At 51.6% G+C, this 18,334-nt stretch overlaps 1 protein-coding gene across 1 annotated transcript in view; it reads left to right on the forward strand.

Moving 5' to 3' along the window:
• SCN8A (sodium channel, voltage gated, type VIII alpha subunit) overlaps positions 1 to 18,334 on the forward strand; it is a 111,501-nt gene that overhangs the window by 636 nt on the left and 92,531 nt on the right. Inside the window, exon 2 of the mRNA XM_014947448.1 lies at positions 9,974 to 10,306. Coding sequence (XP_014802934.1) covers positions 10,028 to 10,306 — 279 coding nt within the window. The 5' untranslated portion in view covers positions 9,974 to 10,027. The remainder of the gene's footprint in view (positions 1 to 9,973; positions 10,307 to 18,334) is intronic.

Here is an 18,334-nt window from a genome sequence, read left to right on the forward strand (position 1 = left end):
GTGTCGCCTGGGCCTTGTGCGGCTGCGGCGTCGCCCCCGCGGCCCGTCCGGCCCCTGTCACCCCGGGGGCTGGAATGGGGCGGGGGGGGGAGGAGCTGCAGGAGCCTGACCCTCCCACACCCCCCCCTAATTCGTGTCTTCAGGGGAGAACGGGTCAGAATGGGTGACAGCGCTGGTTTTCCCCCGGAGGGTGCCTGACAACCCCCCTTGGAGGTGTCGGGGGGCTGGAAATGTCCTTTTTCTAGCTCTTCTGACCCCGGGACAGGCTGGGGGGGGGTGGGGGGAGCACAGCGACCCTTGGGACATGTGTCCCCCAACCAGGGTGTCCCCCACCCCGGGTGGAGGGGCCTGGCCCAGCCACAAACCCTTCCCTGGTTATATAAGCTGACACGTATGGCTCCTCTCTGGATGATGGTATAGATACCGTGCTGGGGGGTGGGGAGCACCACGCTGTGGGTATTTGTGCACGGGGGGGGAGCTGGGTTTGCAATGAGGAGAAGAAGAAGTGCTGGGGTGTCGCAGGACACCGCGCGGGTGCACCCTCAGTCGAGGGGGTGAAATCAGAGAGGCACAAAGTCAGAGCCTGGGGAAAGCCAAGTGGCTCGAAATCCTAAATCCTGGTGTCCCCTCCTTCCCTCCCTCCCTCCCGGCGGTGGTTGTGTCTGCGCTCAGCTGGGGCTCTGCTTGGCTCGTTTCGCACGCTTTCTCGTTAAAACGAGCTGTTACAGCTTCACGTTCCGATTGATCCTCACGATTTGTCAATGACCGGCGAGGCGGTTGGCGGCGGCGGCGGCCGCATGCGACTCCGCGTCCGTGTGGTCACAGGATTTCCATCCACCATCGACCGCCGCAGCTGCCGTCGGCATCAACAGATGGGCTGGAATCAATAATTTATTGTTGTGTTCGGATGAAGGGTTTGGGGTGGAGAAGGTGCGGTAAAAGAACAGAACAGAAGTGCTGGAGTTGAGAATGAGCGCGGGGAGAATAATTTAAGCGGCCCCAGAGAGGAGCCCATGTGTGAGGAGAGTGGGGCAGGGAGCTTGTCCCCGCTGGGGGGGGTCAGGAATAGCAAAATGCTCAGACTTTTCCCCCTGATGCCTCGTTATTCCACTTCTGTGCAGGGTGGGTGGTTGTGGAGAGCGCGGGTCCGGCAGAGGTGGCTGCAGAGGGGTGTTAAAAACTCACCGTGACCTCTGCTGGGACTCCAGACGGGCTCCTCACGCTCTGCCTGATGCTGACTCTTTAGATACTGCTCCCAAGGCAGAATGACCTCTGCCTTCTCTTGTCCCTTCTCTTGTCCTGCGACTGAGCGCGGCCCCTGCCCCATGGAGCCCACCCGCAGACGGGGTGGTTTCGTTAGGAAGAGCCGCCAGCGGGGACGAGGCTCCTGCAAAACTGGGAAATTGCTCCTTTTTGAAAACAGTCATTTCAAAATGCAAAAATCCTCCTCTCTAAGACCTAAAAATCCCATTCCATGTTACTCTCACTGCCCCTGTGCCGGCAGGAAGGTATGAGGACTTTATAAATAAAATATTCTCGGCAATTATTTCCAGGAGTGGTTTTTTGGTTTGTTTTTTTTTTTTTTTAAAGACAAACCAAAAACCAGAAGCAGTAATATTTTTCATTGTTGAATGTGAACTTTACAGGTGGTGGTCTCAAAGTTCCACCAATGAAACCTTCATTGCTAGAGAAGCAGGGAGCAGAAAATATGGAAAATGACTAAAAGTCATCACCATTTCTCTCTTCTTCCCCTTGATTTTAATACGCTGTTACTTATTTTTACTAGAACTCCCCATACAAATTTTAAAACTGGATGAAACGCCCCTGGGCGCAGTTCTCTGGTTCTGTGTGTTTGGGAACCAGCCTGAATCCGGGGAGGGGTTGGAAACTCCTGCAGCTTCTTGGGGCAAACTCCGCAATACCTGGCTCTTCTTGGCCATTGAGAGGATGTTTCTGGTGTTGGGTTTAGAGGTGTCAGTGCTCAGTATCATTAGGAATCGGATGTCTCTCGGGAGCCTGGTGCTGGGACGGGGCAGAGCTGGGCATCTCATCCCGAGGCTCTTGGTGGGTTTGATCCACTGGGGGGGGGTTAAGGTCACCCCTGTGTGGGGTCTGTCCTGCCTGAGTGGGAAAGAGCTCTCGAGGGCTGCAAACACTGCTGTTGCAGCCAGAGATGGACTTTTATTGAGGGTCCAGCCACATCGGTGCAGGACGGTCGTGTTAGGACAACCAGGAGTGGCTGAAGCCAGGGGAGGGTGATCTCTGTCTGAGCAGATCACAGAATCACAGAATGGTTTGGGTTGGAAGGGATCTTGAAGGCCACCCAGTGCCACCCCCTGCCCTGGGACACCTCCCACCACACCAGGTTGCTCCAAGCCCCCTCCAATCTGGCCTTGAACCCCTCCAGGGATGGGGCAGCCACAGCTTCTCTGGGCAACCTGGGCCAGGCTCTCACCACCCTCACACCAAACAAGTTCTTCCCCACATCTCAGCTCAATCTCCCCTCTTTCAGTTCAAAGCCATTACCCCTCGTGCTATTACTAAATGCCCTTGTAAGAAGTCCCTCCCCAGCTTTCCTGGAGGTGCCCCAGACCTTAGACCAGACCAGGTGTGTGGGGAGATGAGAGGAGGTGAAGATGATGATGCTCTGGGCTGCACGGGTTGTGCTCCAGATCAATGCAGGGATTCCCAGATCTGCTGCTCTGGAGAGGGGGGTCCTTTATTCTCCTCCCCCTTTTATTTGTCTGTATTTGTCCCACTTGTGATCACACCATCCAAGTGCTCCACAACATTACGTGAATTCCTCCAGATTGTGAGGGGTCTGGAGCACAAGTCTTATGAGGAGCAGCTGAGGGAGCTGGGGGGGTTCAGCCTGGAGAAGAGGAGGCTGAGGGGAGACCTTCTTGCTCTCCCCAACCCCCTGAAAGGAGGGTGTAGCCAGGGGGGGTCGGTCTCTTTTCCCAAGGAACAGGCGACAGGACAAGAGGAAACGGCCTCAGGTTGCACCAGGGGAGGTTCAGATTGGATATTAGGAAATTTTTTTACACAGAAAGGGCAGGATGAGAGGAAATGACCTCAGGTTGCACCAGGGGAGGTTCAGATTGGATATTAGGAAAAAAATTTACACTGAAAGGGTTATCAAGCCTTGGAATGGGCTGCCCAGGGAAGTGGTTGAGGCACCATCCCTGGAGGTGTTCAAAAGACGGGTTGACATGGTGCTGGGGGACATGGTTTAGTGATGTTTTTTTTTGTCAGAGCTAGGTTGATGGTTGGACTAGATGATCTTGAAGGTCCCTTCCAACCTAGATGATTCCATGATTCTAAACTTGTTGTATAGAACAACTGTTACCTCTCTTCTGTTTTATGGTGACGGATGGGCTGAGCGAACCTGGCAAGGAGTTGAGTTTGGGTTAGTGTCTGTGCACAGTAACTGTTTTGAACAATTATTTGTTCAGAAGTTGGGCTTTAAAAAGGAGAAGCTGAAGTGCTGCCCTTGGGCTCGCTCCATCTGCGTGGATGCCCAGGTCCTTCCTCCCGAAGCCCCAGCGCTCGCAGGGTCCCAGAGTGGCTGTCCCTGAGGGGGGGGACCAGCTTCTGCTGGTGGGATGGGCTGGGGATGGTCCTTGGGTGTCGGGAGGTGGCTGTCCCTGCTGGGGGGGACCACCTTCTGCTGGTGGGATGGGCTGGGGATGGTCCTTGGGTATCGGGATCAATAGTGGTTCTTTAGTGTTATTAATGTCAATTATTTAGTCTTATTGTATTAAATCTGTTTGTATTTCAACCCTCAGGTTTCTTTATTTTCCCCAATTCCTCTTCCCAGGTGGGGAGGGGCCATCAGGTGGGAGAATAATTGTCCAAAGGACAATAAATTGTTGTGGGTTTCTCAAACCAGACCCCATCTGGGCTCTGCCCTTCAACTCTGCTCAGTTTGCTGGGAACTTCAGCAATCTTCTCCTGGGGGTGGAGAAAATTACCAGCAACAAAGCGATAGGTATTGCTTGAAAGTGAAAATACTGATGCTGGAAAGTGGAAGGAAAAGGACAACGTGAGACAAGAGCTTTTCTCGGGGGCAGGTTCCTGGCGGTTGCGTCGCTCATTGCGCCTGCTCATTGATAAAATCCCCCTGTTCTAGACCCAGAATTTACCGCGGATGGAGGAGATGGGTGACTTCTCCCCAAGGCCTTTTCCAGCCGCAGGATTGCTTATTCCTGCAAGGATATTTTGGTTTAGCTTGAAGCTTTTTTAGGCTCTTGGGCAGAATTTGGGGGGCTGTTGCCTTTCTGCCCCAACCCTGTGCATTCAAAGCAAAAACTCTGTGTCTCTGCCCAAGTCACACAGAAACTCCCGTTGAAGGGCTTTCCCTCAAAGGAACTGAAAGACGTGAATGACTGAATCTTGCAAATTAATAAATGAGGAAATGTATTAAAGCAAAGATATTGCCTCAAAAGTGTTTTTTAATTTATTTTGACAATCAGCTTGAATAATTTATTAGAATATTTCATAATGTACCAGTAAATGGACTGCTGGGAACATTCAGAAAAAATAATTAAATCTTAGCAACTGGGCAGCTCAGTACAGCATTTTTTTTCTGGTGTAAAAACTTTGAGAAATGTCTGTGTAAAGACACAATCTGGCCCCAGGGACCTCTGAGCCCCCAACTCCAGGACAAATTCCCGACTCCCCCAGAGTCCCCAGCAACGGGGCTGTGGACCCTTGGAGGCAGGAGGGAACTCGGTAGGGGGTTTTCCATGGCTGGAGACCCCCAGAAATGAGGAAGCTGTTCATTAGATACAGTTAATTCTGTTATTAAAGAGAATTGGAGCCTGGGGGAGTCCCGGTGCTGTCACCAGCTGCCAGGTCTACCACCAGGTGACTGTGTTGGTAGGGCTGGAGACCCCCAGAAATGAGGAAGCTGTTCATTAGATACAGTTAATTCTGTTATTAAAGAGAATTGGAGCCTGGGGGAGTCCCGGTGCTGTCACCAGCTGCCAGGTCTACCACCAGGTGACTGTGTTCTCCCTTTCTCTGTCTCTTTCTGCAGAGAAACTTTTCTGTTTAAGTCCTGACACCTTCAGATGAAGACAGTTTGGTATTTGTTTGTTCAGTCAACACGCGGATAAAGACTAATTTTAGTAAAGGTCTTTAAGGAGAGTTTTATTTTTAAAAATCAAATAATTAGATAATGCCTGATGCTTTCTGAGCACCCTCTTGTAACGAACCGAAACACACGGAAAGGGATGGGAGTGGACTCCAGCTCACCTTCTTGGCTCTGCTTCCCACACAGGTCCCTGCAGCGGAAAGTTTTGCCAAATTAGGCAAAATTCACCCAAGAAGCAGATGTGCTGATACGTGCCTTCAGTGTCACTGGTTTGGGGGGGGATTTATGGCCTTTAGCAGATGTTCGTGGACTCTAAACTCATCCTGTTCTTCCAGTGAATACTGAAAAAACTATTCTTGGTGAATGCTGACAGAAATTTAAGAAATATTATTGTATCCACATGTGAAAATCTGTTGTTGTTTTGAGGTTTTCTTTTTTTTCCTTCTGAGATAGTTGGTAAATCTTGAGAGCAGACATCCATTTTTCCATCAGTAACACCTGGATTTCTCCTCACACCCAGCTGTACCTGCTGCTGGTGAGGCCGTGGAGCTGCTGGAGCAGAGTTGTTCCCAACCCTTTATCTGTGTGGGTTTGGTGGTTTAAATAAAACAGGCTCTGAGGTCTCCTGTGTGTGTGCTGGGTACAGGTACAGACCAGGGGCCGGTTGGAGCTGCCTGGTGTGGCTCAGCATCCTAAGGCCATTAACTCTGAGCTATCAAAGATACAAGAAGCACTACATGGGTCTGATTTAAGGAACTAAATAAACATTCCATTCCTGTCCTTTCCCTTTGCATCGTAGTTTTGTCCGTCACCTTATTGTGGGGTAATTTACTGGGAAAACAGACAAAGACAGGACAGACAAGAGCTTCCCAAGAAGTGTGGTTGCAGTTATGGATTGATGTGAAACACCTGGAGCTGGGGGGGGTCACAGAGCATCCTCCCCCCGTGGGCCGGGGTCTCTGCCCCCCCCTTTGGGGCAGAGCTGGGTGTCAGACTGGCAGGGGGGTGTCTTGTTTTATTTTGTTTTTTAAATGGCCACTTAGCAGATGAGTTGGTTGCTTCCCGTTGCTGCTGTGTAACTGTGCATACAAATCAGGCGTTCAGTTTGTGCCGTCATTTTTTTCCCCCTTTTTTCTGCTGTGTCCCTGAGCTACTTTGGTTTCTAAATTCAGGCCTCGCATATTTATCTGTGCCATTCAATTAGACCACATCCCTGATGCTGCTCTATAGTTTCACAGTATGTGGGAAATTTGGTAATTAAATGCATGCAAATGCTGCAAGAATGGAATAAATTAATTTTTCTTTAATATCAGCAGGCTATTCTGTGGTGTTTCTGGAGATAAAGTGACCAAGATACCGGCTTTTCTCTCCCCCTTTTACCATCCTTTTTGAGTCTTTAGTTGTTATTACTCCAGAAACACCTGGGCAGGTTGATGGGAAAAGAATCCCAGCCCGGGCTGCGCTGTGTGGTTACACCGGGAGGGAGATCCAGACTTAGGTTTTTTTGGATCTCCAAATAAAACCTGGGATCGAAGCAGCGTTCAATTAAGTTCTCCGCGTGTGGTGCGGCTTGAGGTCTGCAGGTGAATCAGAGCGAAGCAGTTGTGAGGAGTAACCTGAAATCCCGGGGAAGCCAGATGTTCTGGCTGCTGGAAGCCCCTCAGGTGCTGCGCTGAGGGTCAGGATCTCCAGGTATTCCTAAAGGAAGGCTCAGTTCCCTCCGTGCTGTGTCTATCCATGAATTCTGCTGTGGTCCATAGGTCATGGTTCCAGGGCTCGGCGCGTGTCTCAGCTCATCCTTGGGGCCGGAGCTGCCTCCAGCTTGGTGGTGGCTCTGTTGGCTCTTCCCACGGGAATAGTTCTTCAAAGCCTTGGTAAAGACCTTGGTGCCTAGTATTATGCTTAAATACCTGAATTTTAGTGATTTAGGCCTATGTCATGGTTTTCAAGGAATATGAAAGTCGTAGAATTGTAGAATGGTTTGGGTTGGAAGGGACCTTGAAGGCCCTTCCAAGGGCCACCCCCTGCCCTGGGCAGGGACACCTCCCACCAGACCAAGCCCCCTCCAACCTGGCCTTGAACCCCTCCAGGGATGGGGCAGCCACAGCTTCTCTGGGCAGCCTGTGCCAGGCTCTCACCACCCTCAGGGTGAAAAGTCTTTCAGAGATTCCAGATGTCTCACAGGTGTTGTGTTGCTGGTGTGTGGTAGCTTAGCTGGTCTGACCTCACTCATGATCTTTTTTCCATACTGAAGGGACCTTACCCGGGTAGCTTTTGGATTCTTTCTCTGCCGTACAGTGGTGGTTATTTTGCCTTTCCTGTGGAATTTGTCAACCCTTTGGTGGTCGGGTTCCTCCCCATCGTGCCGAGCCGTGCCAGGACCAGCACTGCGCTGCTCCTCCGCCGGTTCCTCTGGTTCCTCTCCTCTCCTGGCCTCCTCCTGGGGTGTGAAAGCCTGAGGAGGTACTGATGGCTCAGAAATGTGATAAATTCTTGTTGCTGGTTCCTGAGCGAGAGCTTGGCAGGAGGCGCCGAGCTGCAGAGGGTTCGTGGGCGGTTGGGTTTGGAGGAACCAGCGTCCCCCAGCTCCGCTCCGTCGTCGGAGCAGGCGCAGAGCAGGGTGCCCGTTGGAGGGACGGGGGAAGGTCCCGCCGGGCTCCGTGCTGCTCCCAGAGCTTCTCCTCCGAGCTTCTCCTCCACGGGGCTTCCCCACCCGCTCCCCTGCCCCTTCTCTCTCAGTCACGGAGAAGTGCTCCTTCTCCTTGTGGTGTCTGAGGCAAAGATGACTCTGTGTCCAACCCGCACAGGGCAGAAATCTCACTTTCAGAAATTATTATTGTCTTTTTAAATTATTTCATTCTTAAGACCTGAAATGAATAGAAACCCTGATACAGGGGTACTGGTATCTGGAACAGGTGCAGCTGGAGGGCCACGAAGGTGATCAGAGGGATGGAGCACCTCTGCTATGGAGACAGGCTGAGGGAGCTGGGGTTGTTCAGCCTGGAGAAGAGAAGGCTCCGGGGAGACCTTATAGCGGCCTTTCAATACCTGAAGGGTGCCTATAGAAGAGCTGGGGAGGGACTCTTTGCCAGGAAGGGTAATGATAGGACAAGGGGAAACGGTTTTAAATTGGAAGAAAAAAAGATTCAGATTAGATCTCAGGAAGAAATTTTTGACTCTGAGGGTGGTGAGACACTGGAACAGGTTGCCCAGGGAAGTCGTGGATGCCCCATCCCTGGAAGTGTTCAAGGCCAGGCTGGATGGGGCTTTGAGCAACCTGCTCTGGTGGGAGGTGTCCCTGCCCATGGCAGGGGGGTTGGAACTCGATGATCTTTGAGGTCCCTTCCAACCCAAACCATTTTATGATTCTATGATTCTATAATTATGTATATATATGTAAAACGAAAGTGTAAGATCGGACTTCTGCAGTGGAGATGTGGGGATGAGCCCCCTGAGGTGCTGGTGGTGCCTAAGGAGGCATTGGGATGCTCCTCAGCACAGCCATCCCACCACGTGCCCAGGTCATTAAGGAAGTGTCTCCTCAACCACAGTAACATCTGGTAGGACACGAAGGAGCGTTTCTTTCGAAGAGCTCGCTGTGTGGCTCCTGCGCTCCCCCAAACCCAGCCCCAGGTGACGCCTCCCCCGTCTTGTGCTGAGGGGGTGCTCTGCCAGTGTCCTTCTGCTCAGAGCCATCCCTCTTCAGACACCACCCAACACCTCTGGGAACAGAGCTGACTTGGAATTTTTATCTAATAATAAGTTTTTATCTAATTATTAGTTTGCTAGCGAGCAGTGACTAGTACAGTCATTTTTGCAGGAAAATACTGGTTTTGATATAGATGTTTGTCAGAGTGGTTTCTGTAATCCAGAGCAGAGCTGGTGTTCAGGAGGCACCTGAGCCATCAGAGCTGTCAGCGTGGTGGCTGGAGATCAGGACCTGGAGGTGTTGGTGGACAGGAAGCTCAACATGAGCCAGCAACATGCCCTGGCAGCCCAGAAACCCTCCCCACCCTGGGCTGCATCCCCAGCCCCTTGACCAGCAGGGCGAGGGGGGGATTCCGCCCCTCTGCTCCTCTCTGGGGAGACCCCCCAGTGCTGCCTCCAGCTCTGGGGCCACCAACATCCCAAGGACATGGAGCTGTTGGAGTGGGGCCAGAGGAGGCCCTGGAGATGCTGGGAGGGCTGGAGCCCCTCTGCTGGGAGGGGGGGCTGAGAGAGTTGGGGGGGTTCAGCCTGGAGAAGAGAAGGCTCCGGGGAGACCTTGGAGCCCCTTCCAGTCCCTCAAGGGGTTCCAGGAAAGCTGGAGGGGATGGACTCTTGATGAGAGAGGGGAGTGATGGGAGGAGGGGGAAGGGTTTGACACTGCAAGAGGGGAGGTGGAGCTGAGCTGTGGGGAAGAAGTTGTTTGCTGTGAGGGTGGTGAGAGCCTGGCCCAGGTTGGCCAGAGAAGCTGTGGCTGCCCCATCCCTGGAGGGGTTCAAGGCCAGGTCGGAGGGGGCTTGGAGCAACCTGGTGTGGTGGGAGGTGTCCCTGCCCAGGGCAGGGGGTGGCACTGGATGGGCTTTAAGGTCCATTCCCACCCAAACCATTCTGTGCTGGTTCTGCCCAAGCTGTGGGGTGAAGCCTTTCCCACCCAAATTGTTCTGTGATGAGCTCTGCATGCGCTGGTTCTGCCCAAGCTGTGGGGTGAAGCCATGGGACGGGCAGGGACGGGATGAACAGGTTCACCCAGTGCCCACCACTCGCTGCGCGTCCGCCGGCTGCTGCTGGCCCTTCAGTGCTCTCTGTCCGTCTGTCTGTCTGTCCGTCTGTCTGTCTGTCCGTCTGTCTGCCCACACTGACCTGTTCTGCCTGTGCTCTTTGCTCCCGCAGAGCTGACCGGTCCAGGGTGCGACATCACTAAAGAAGCTGCTGCAGGATGAAAAGATGGCAGCGCGGCTGCTCGCACCACCAGGCCCTGATAGTTTTAAACCTTTCACTCCGGAGTCTCTGGCGAACATCGAGAAACACATCGCGGAGCTGAAGAAGAAGAAGCAGCGCCCAAAGCAAGACAGCAGCCACCGGGACGACGATGAAGACAGCAAACCAAAACCAAACAGTGACCTTGAGGCGGGGAAGAATTTGCCTTTCATCTACGGGGACATCCCAAAAGGCCTGGTTGCTGTACCGCTGGAGGACTTTGACCCTTATTATATGACCCAGAAAGTGAGTCTGCAAGAAAGAAGTCACTAAACCGCCTTTTTCGTAGGAAATTGCAGGTTTGGGTGTGATTTGAGTGGAAGACAAAGAATGGAGTCTTTGGATGGGGCTTGTTTGTTTTGTCTTGTATTTTTCTTTGAGGTTTAACAGAGATGATGCGATCGATCTTTAAGCACCTGCTTGGATGGAGTTAGGAGAACAAGGTCTGGAAACTAAAAATACATGAAGTTGTGCTAATGTGCCAATTTTTTTAACCGTGAAGGCAATGAGAAGAATTTAATTGAGGGGTAACGGTAATGGTTTTATGTCTGTATTTCATTTCTTGCATGGAATTCATCTGAATTTGATCATTATGAAACAGTGGGATATAGAATCCTGACAAAACAGAAGTGAGATAAACTAACTAACTTTCATCGTGGTAATTTTTATTTTTAAAATATTTGCCTGTGGAATTAAGGTGATATGGCGGGAGGCATCTGTGATGAAGAAATGGTGTTGCGAGGGACTGGTGAGTGAGCAAAGGCTCTGCTGGAGATGGATGGGAGGGATCTTCTGCAGGTGAAAGAGGGAATAGCATGACCACTGATTTTCTCAGAAGGCTGGATGACTTAAAACTGAAGTTCTTTTCTGCTCTTTAATTTCATTGCTTGCTTTGATAGAAATTTAATTTTAATAGGCTGGCGTGATTGCCATCTGTAACTCTGGCTTGGCTGAGCCACTGGAGAAGCTGGAGTTTGACCATGTGTGTGACAGTGGTTGTGATGTGACCATTCCAAGCCTGGGTAGAAAGGCTGTCGTGGAAAATCGGCAAGTTGTCGTGGGTAACAAAATGTTTTGTGACTTTGTGTTGGGGCAGACGTTGCTTGCCACGCTCAGAAGTGATTCTGTGACTGGCAGGGTGTTATTCACGTGAAATCAACTGAGTTTGCTGCTGAGGCTGGGTGTAACTGAGCAGTTTATGGCTTGTTTGTTGTGTTGGTGGTGCCAGGAGCAGAGGTGCCAGCTCAGAACAGGACTCTGAGGGACAGGGATATGTGGTGGGTATGGGCAGGCTGGTGTTGAGGTGATGTTGTGCTGAAGGAGATGTGTGGGCAGCTGCTGTCACTGCTGAGAAGGCAGCCGACCTTATCCCTTAGAAATATTTTCTCTTTATTAAACAAAGATTTTCTCTTCATTACTGGCACTGCCTGGTGTGGGTGGGCTGTGGAAGGGAGACCTGCAGCTGGAGAGTGGTTCCCAGGCTCTCTCTGGTTGTGTGGCCTCTTGCACCCGACCGGAGAAGAAGTTGTGAGATGTCACTGCAGCCCCGAGCAGGAGGGCTTGGTGCCCTCTTGGTGGTCATGTAGTTGAAGGGATGTGGGAGAACTGGTCCCTACTCTTCCCAGCTCCAGCAGGAGAGCAGTGCTGCAGGGCAGTGGGCACTGCCAGCTCCTGGAGCACTAGGTAGAGGCTTTGTGGTTGTCTCGGTGTCCCACCAGAAGTCAGAGGCAGAGTTCCCCATTGGCCCTCATGCTTTATCAGTGTCCATATCTGCCTCCCAACACGGTGTGACAAGAGAGATGGGGGGGACTCTTGATGAGGGAGGGGAGCGATGGGAGGAGGGGGAAGGGTTTGACACTGAGAGAGGACAGATTGAGCTGAGATGTGGGGAAGAACTTGTTTGCTGTGAGGGTGGGGAGAGCCTGGCCCAGGTTGGCCAGAGAAGCTGTGGCTGCCCCATCCCTGGAGGGGTTCAAGGCCAGGTTGGAGATGGCTTGGAGCAACCTGGTGTGGTGGGAGGTGTCCCTGCCACGGTGGAATGAGATGAGGCTTCAAGGTCCTATCCAAGTCTAACTGTTCTGTGATTCTATCAATAAGTCTTTAATTTTAGAGAAAAATAAGCCACATTCCCAACTTTGAAGGCATCTGTCATGTCTCCAGAAGAGAGCCGTCTCTGCTGGCTCACTGTGTGGGGACACGAGCTCTCAGTGGAGCTGGAGCAGCTGCAGATGGAGGGGAAGGTTCTGGAGATGGGAGAGAAGCTCACACAGCCCTGCCAGCCTGGTGTTGCTCCTCGGGGAGGGGAGCTGTGCTCTCCCCATAAACACTGGATTAATGTTTTACTGGCCCCGTTCCTCCTGCATCCCCTTCGGCGTGGCCATGGCTTCGCCGTGTGCTCCTTCTCCGCTGCTTCAAATAGTGACTTCCCACAAAGAGGTTTTTTTAAGGCCATTAAAAAAGGCCCTTCTCTGAATCATCAGGAATTGTGAATCTGCTTGAATCATGGGAAGTTTTCCAAGTTTTTTTTCTTTTTTTTTCCTCCTCTCCAGCATTTGCCAGAAGGCTTTGCATCATAGCTCTGCTCTGCTCGAGCTGGACGTACAGCATGCATAGGAACAAATCAGCTGGTTGCTTTTCCTTGCAGTAGGACACAGTGATCTTGGATTATCTAAGGAAACTGAAACTGCATTTTGACTGAGAAGCTGAACTTTCCAGTGGCCTGATAACTGATATTTAAAGGAGAAACGGTGTGACCTAGAAACAGAACCATGGCTCAGGGAGTCAAAACTCCTGGGTTCGGAGCCCAACCCGGCAAGCGATGGTTTTGTCCCAGCTATTTCTCTTTTCCCTGCTGGGTTTTATTTTGCAGACTGGGAGTAATGACTCAGGAGAACCAGGAAAGTCCCTTTGCTCACAGGGAGCAGACTTTTGAGCTGATTTATCTCCTTTTTGTCTTTATCTAAGTACCAGAGAGAATTTTTTTCATGATTCTTTATTTTTTTTTTTTTGTGGATAGTAATCATCTTCTAGTTCCTGGCCTGAAGCACATGGGAGAAGCAGTACTGGCCCGTGGTATTTGTTGTGGAAACCTGGAACATTTCAATTTAAAAACCCCAAAGGCAGGTAATGTTTACATGTGCAAACAAAATTCAGGGAAGCTGCCTGTGTGAGTGTCCCTGGCAATGAAAGCGAAGCTGCTGGTTGCCCATAGCCTAGTTTTCCTTCAGTGTTTGCTTAAGCAAGAGGTAAGGACCATCATCCTCTCTTATTTCTGCAGCCGTATTAGTATTTCTATTTTTTAATGATTTTCCATCTTTTAGCCCTCTCTTCTCTTCCCTTTGTGGCCTGTGCTATCATTCCTGCTGTACAACATCCCTGTTCTTTCCCACGGAATGTGACTTTTGCAAGGTTGTGGTCATTCTCCTCAAGCAACTTCCATTTCACTTCATTCCTGGGAATCTCACACTTACTACAGAAGAAGGTAGAGGTGTTAGTGCTCCTGCAGGGACCCCATTTATGAGGCAGTAGAAAGTCCCTGAATATTCTGGGAATTGAGACCGTATCTAAGCCCAGGTGGATTGATCTCAAAGGAGGAGTCAGCCCTGCAGCTGCAGAAGACTCTCTGTGTGTCCTCATCACCTGAGGTGAGAGTGGGACTGTCCGAGGTCACCTATAGCTTGCAGATGAGCACCTGAGGATCTGCCCGGTGCGGATGTGCCAATGGAGTGACTTGCAGCTTCGTCAGGTCACATGCGCGGTTTGGAAAGGGGCCCTCGGGCCTGGAATGTCACCTTGGCTGCGTGGGACTGGGGAGGAGCAGGACTCTGAGGGCCCAGCTGGTGGGAGGCACGTCTAGATCCAGCATGTGCTTCCAGGAGCCTTCCCTGATGCCTTCTGTAGGGTGATCGGGTGGCCCCGCAAGGTCACAATGCTGTTAGTGGCGTTTGCATTTCAGTGAAGGCACCCAAACCATCTCAAAAATCAGCCTTTTATCCTTATTTCCAAAAGCTAATTACCTTTTCCAGGTCCTGTGTGTTTAATTTTATTTTTTCTTCCACTCCATCTCAGAGAGGGGGACAGGGGTGACTTGTCCATCTAATATCTTCTGCCTTCTGTGTTCCCTTTGCTGAACAGGACAGCAGATATAGACCTGTTGGAGCGGGGCCAGAGGAGGCCATGGAGATGCTGGGAGGGCTGGAGCCCCTCTGCTGGGAGGGGGGGCTGAGAGGGTTGGGGGGGTTCAGCCTGGAGAAGAGAAGGCTCCGGGGAGACCTTGGAGCCCCTTCCAGTCCCTCAAGGGGCTCCAGGAAAGCTGGGGGGGACTCTTGATGAGGGAGGGGAGCGATGGGAGGAGGGGGAAGGGTTTGACACTGAAAGAGGGGAGATGGAGCTGAGATGTGGGGAAGAAGTTCTTTGGTGGGAGGGAGGTGTCCCTGCCCAGGGTGGGGGGTTGATTTGTCACAGCAGAAGAGGGGAGTGTTCTCTCCCGTTCCTTCCTGGGGGTTGGGAGGCAGGGTGTCATGGAGCTGTTCCTGTTGTGTGGTTGTTGACCAGATGGCAGATGGGAGGGTGGGTTGTGTCCAGTCCCAGGCGTTGCTGTGGGGGTTCAGGGGGTGCTGAGCGTGGGACGGGCTGGGAGAGTCTCTGCTGCTGTCCCCAGCGTGGCTGCGTCCCACCGGGATGAGCAGGAGGAGGAGAATCGTTTCCACTGCTGAGGCAGAGCAGATTGCCTTACACAGGCAGACTGTGATGTCGCTAAAACTTAAAACCAGATCAGATTCTCAATACTGCATGTGGAACAATCTTTATATTTTTAAGATGTATCTTTCAGGAGTTTTTTGTTTGATACATCTCAAAAAATGTCAAGGATTTTTCCTACATTCGGCTTGAAACAAGAGATTAAAGCATCAGCAAAAGGTGGCAGATACTTTTTTTCCCTATAAGCTTTTGAGTGGTGAAGAAGAATAAGTTACAAAGAAAGAATAAGGTTATACCCTTTTAGGGAGGATGTAAAAATAAATACTGAATAACGTGGTTTCTGTATTAGGAAGTACACCTCTATGAGCCAAAACAGACTTGAAAAATATTTTGCATTGACGTTTAATTCTGTATGTACTTGCTCAGCCTACAGGGTGCCAGAGTTCCCTGTAAATTAATTTTGAAAATAGCTATGTTAAAGCAACTTGCTCGGGGTGTCATCAGAAAGCCGTCGCTCTCCCCTGCTCGGCGCTGAGCGCGGCAGCCGTCACTTACCGCGGTGGGAACAGGGTTCCATATGTTCTTAGGCTGTTCATAAAGCTGTTTTCTTCTGAAGTCTCCTGCCCACTCCTCCTCGCTTTTCAGCCATTACAGAAATGCTCGATGTAAAAGCTGCACGAAGCAAAGGGGTTTGAAACCATCATGGAGCTGGAATGCTTTTTGCCACGGCCGGGTCAGCTCTCACGCTCTCCAGCTCAGCCTCTCTAATGCTCTACTTTGCAAACTGGCTTAGAGAAGACTTTTATGATCTTCTTTTTAAAGGTGAACTATTTCTAGGCTTTCTGTAAAGCGTAGGTTCCCGGCCAACGTTAGAAAAAACTAAAGTGGCCAGAGCCTTTTTCACAAGCCTTTAACAACAAGCTGAGACCTCTGGAGGAGCACCCAGCCTTCCTCGCTCAGAAGGCGACTGCAAAACCCGTTCCCCAGGTATCGCCTTTCTCTGAGCTTCAAGCTTTGCCTCAGCAGATCTTAAAAGGTCTTAAGGATGTTCTTGGAGCTCCACCAGCAAACGTTTTAAGAGCATGCAGCCATTTTGAAATTGAGTTTTAATATGTCAGCAGCATAAAGAAAAACTAAGATAAAATTGCCAAACAGTTCTTGGCTTTTGCGCTCCTTTTTCTATTGCCAAGGCCAAGCAGAGATCTACCCAGGGTTTGATGGGACACACAGGGGAACTGGAGCAGTGGGAACTGTTGGAATCGATGGGTGTACGGCACCTGGCTGGGGTTTGGGTTGTGCCGAGAGGCCGAGCTGTGGTGGGCGTCGTGGGGAGAAGTTCAACAAGCGTTACGGTCTGGAGGGGTTCAAGGCCAGGCTGGATGGGGCTTGGAGCAACCTGGTCTGGTGGGAGGTGTCCCTGCCCAGGGCAGGGGGGTTGGAACTTGATGATCTTTAAGGTCCCTTCCAACTCTAACCATTCTATGATTCTATGAAAGAGAAACCTGGGCAGAGCGTGGAAGAGAAGAGAAGACAAGGAGCTGCCCCGTGTTAGGCCATGTCACAAGTGACGGACCAAGCTGGCCAGCAGAACATAGAGTTTGTGTTTGGTGGGCGATTGCCCTGATTGTCAGACGAGACAGCCCATATTGCAACTGGGAACACCACATTTCTGGGTTGATCCCTATTGAAAATATATGTTTCCATGTAACCTTGCAGTGTGCCAGGGCAGGTGGTCTCTGACCCCCCCATACACCTTCTCCATCCGAGTCCGGCTTGCTCTTCTAGTGCAGGTCTAGAGCCTTTGGGTTGGTTTCCATCTTACATGCACGTTCCTGTGTGGCCCTGTGAAGAACGATGTTACTGCTGCCTTGCTGGGCTCTGTCTGAGCAAACCATCAGGTTCCTGCACGGTCATTTCTCCCATGTAGAAATAGAGACATGGTCATAGAATCACAGACTGGTTTGGGTGGGAATGGACCTTAAAGCCATCCAGTGCCACCACCTGGCACCACAGGACACCTCCCACCAGCCCAGGTTGCTCCAAGCCCCCCCCAACCTGGCCTTGAACCCCTTCAGGGATGGGGCAGCCACAGCTTCTCTGGGCAACCTGGGCCAGGCTCTCACCACCCAGCCCAGGGTGGGGGTCTTTCTGGGCTGCCAGGGCATGTTGCTGGCTCATGTTGAGCTTCCTGTCCACCAACACTCCCAAGTCCAGCTCCTCAGGGTTGCTCTGCATTCCGTGCCCAGCCTGTCTTTGTGCTTGGGATTGCTGTGACCCGGGTGCAGGACCTTGCCCTTGGCCTGGCTGAACCTCATGAGGTTGGCATGTTCTCACCTCTCCAGCCTATCCCCATCCCTCTGGATGGCATCCTCTCCCTCCAGCTTCTTGACCACTGCACACAGCTTGGTGTCATCAGCAAGTTGACCACTGCACACAGCTTGGTGTCAGCAAACTTGCTGTGGTGCCCTCAATCCCACTGTCCATGTTGCCCGTAAAGATGTTGAACTGACCCCTGAGGAACCCACTTGTCACTAGTTTGCACTTGGACGTGGGGCCCTTTACCCCAACCCTTTGAGTGCGGCCATCCAGCCAGTTCCTTATCCATAATGAAACTGAGCTTCCTGCTTGTTTGCACTTGGACGTGGGGCCCTTTGCCCCAACCCTTTGAGTGCGACCATCCAGCCAGTTCCTTATCCATAATGAAACTGGGCTTCCTCATGGAACCATCGTGTGGGGGTTTTGGGGAATTTCTGTCTTTGTCCAGCTCAGTTGTTTCAAAGATTTCATTGCTTAAAATCTGCGGCAGAGTTGAGGGCTCAGCATTGTGCTGGGGTCAGCGCTGGAGCCTGTGAGTGTCCCCCGGCCGTGGGTGTCCTGCCCCAAATGCTCTGCAGGGAACGGTGAAAGGGGATTTAAAGATTAAGTGATGTGTGAGTCTTGAAAAGGTGGTGGTGCCAGGGAAGGAGGGACAGCTGGCTCTTAAAATCGCGTGGCACTGGAGCCCCTCTGTAACCTGCGATTCTGAAAAGCTCACAGCCTTTTAGAACATCGCTACACGCCAAGGTAATCTGCTCGTTAATTCTTGCTGCAGCATCTGAAGAGCTGTCTGGGGTTGTCTTGAAAGTGCTTTTGTTGGGAGGTGCATTAGTGGTTCTGGTAACTAATCTTTCTCGCTCCGTGCTGCACCACAATCTGACTTTGATTTCCTTCGCAAATAATTTACTGCTCAATGGTCTAATTTAGCCGAAGGAGCTAAAATCCATTGTTTCACTTACTAGGAGGGAAATGACAAATTTCATGAGTGAGTCCCCCGGGGAAGCACGGTGACGGTGTTGGCAGAGAGCCCTCGTGGGTTCCTGCTGCCGGGGTGGGCTGGAGCCTCTCTCTGTCCCTTGGCCTCCCTGGCCCCGCCACGTCCTGCGGGGAACGGGAGAGCGGGGCCAGGAAAGGGCTCCGGCTTCTCACTGCCCATAAATCTGCTCCTTCCCTCCCGGCCCAGCCGTCGGTGCACGGAGTGTGTGGGTGTCGAGCAGCTCCAATCCCTTCTTCCCAGGGGGCTGCGGGTACCTCCTGTGT

The sequence above is a fragment of the Calidris pugnax genome, unplaced genomic scaffold (assembly GCF_001431845.1).
Source record: "Calidris pugnax isolate Ruff unplaced genomic scaffold, ASM143184v1 scaffold155, whole genome shotgun sequence".
In the NCBI taxonomy this organism is placed as follows: Eukaryota; Metazoa; Chordata; class Aves; order Charadriiformes; family Scolopacidae; genus Calidris; species Calidris pugnax.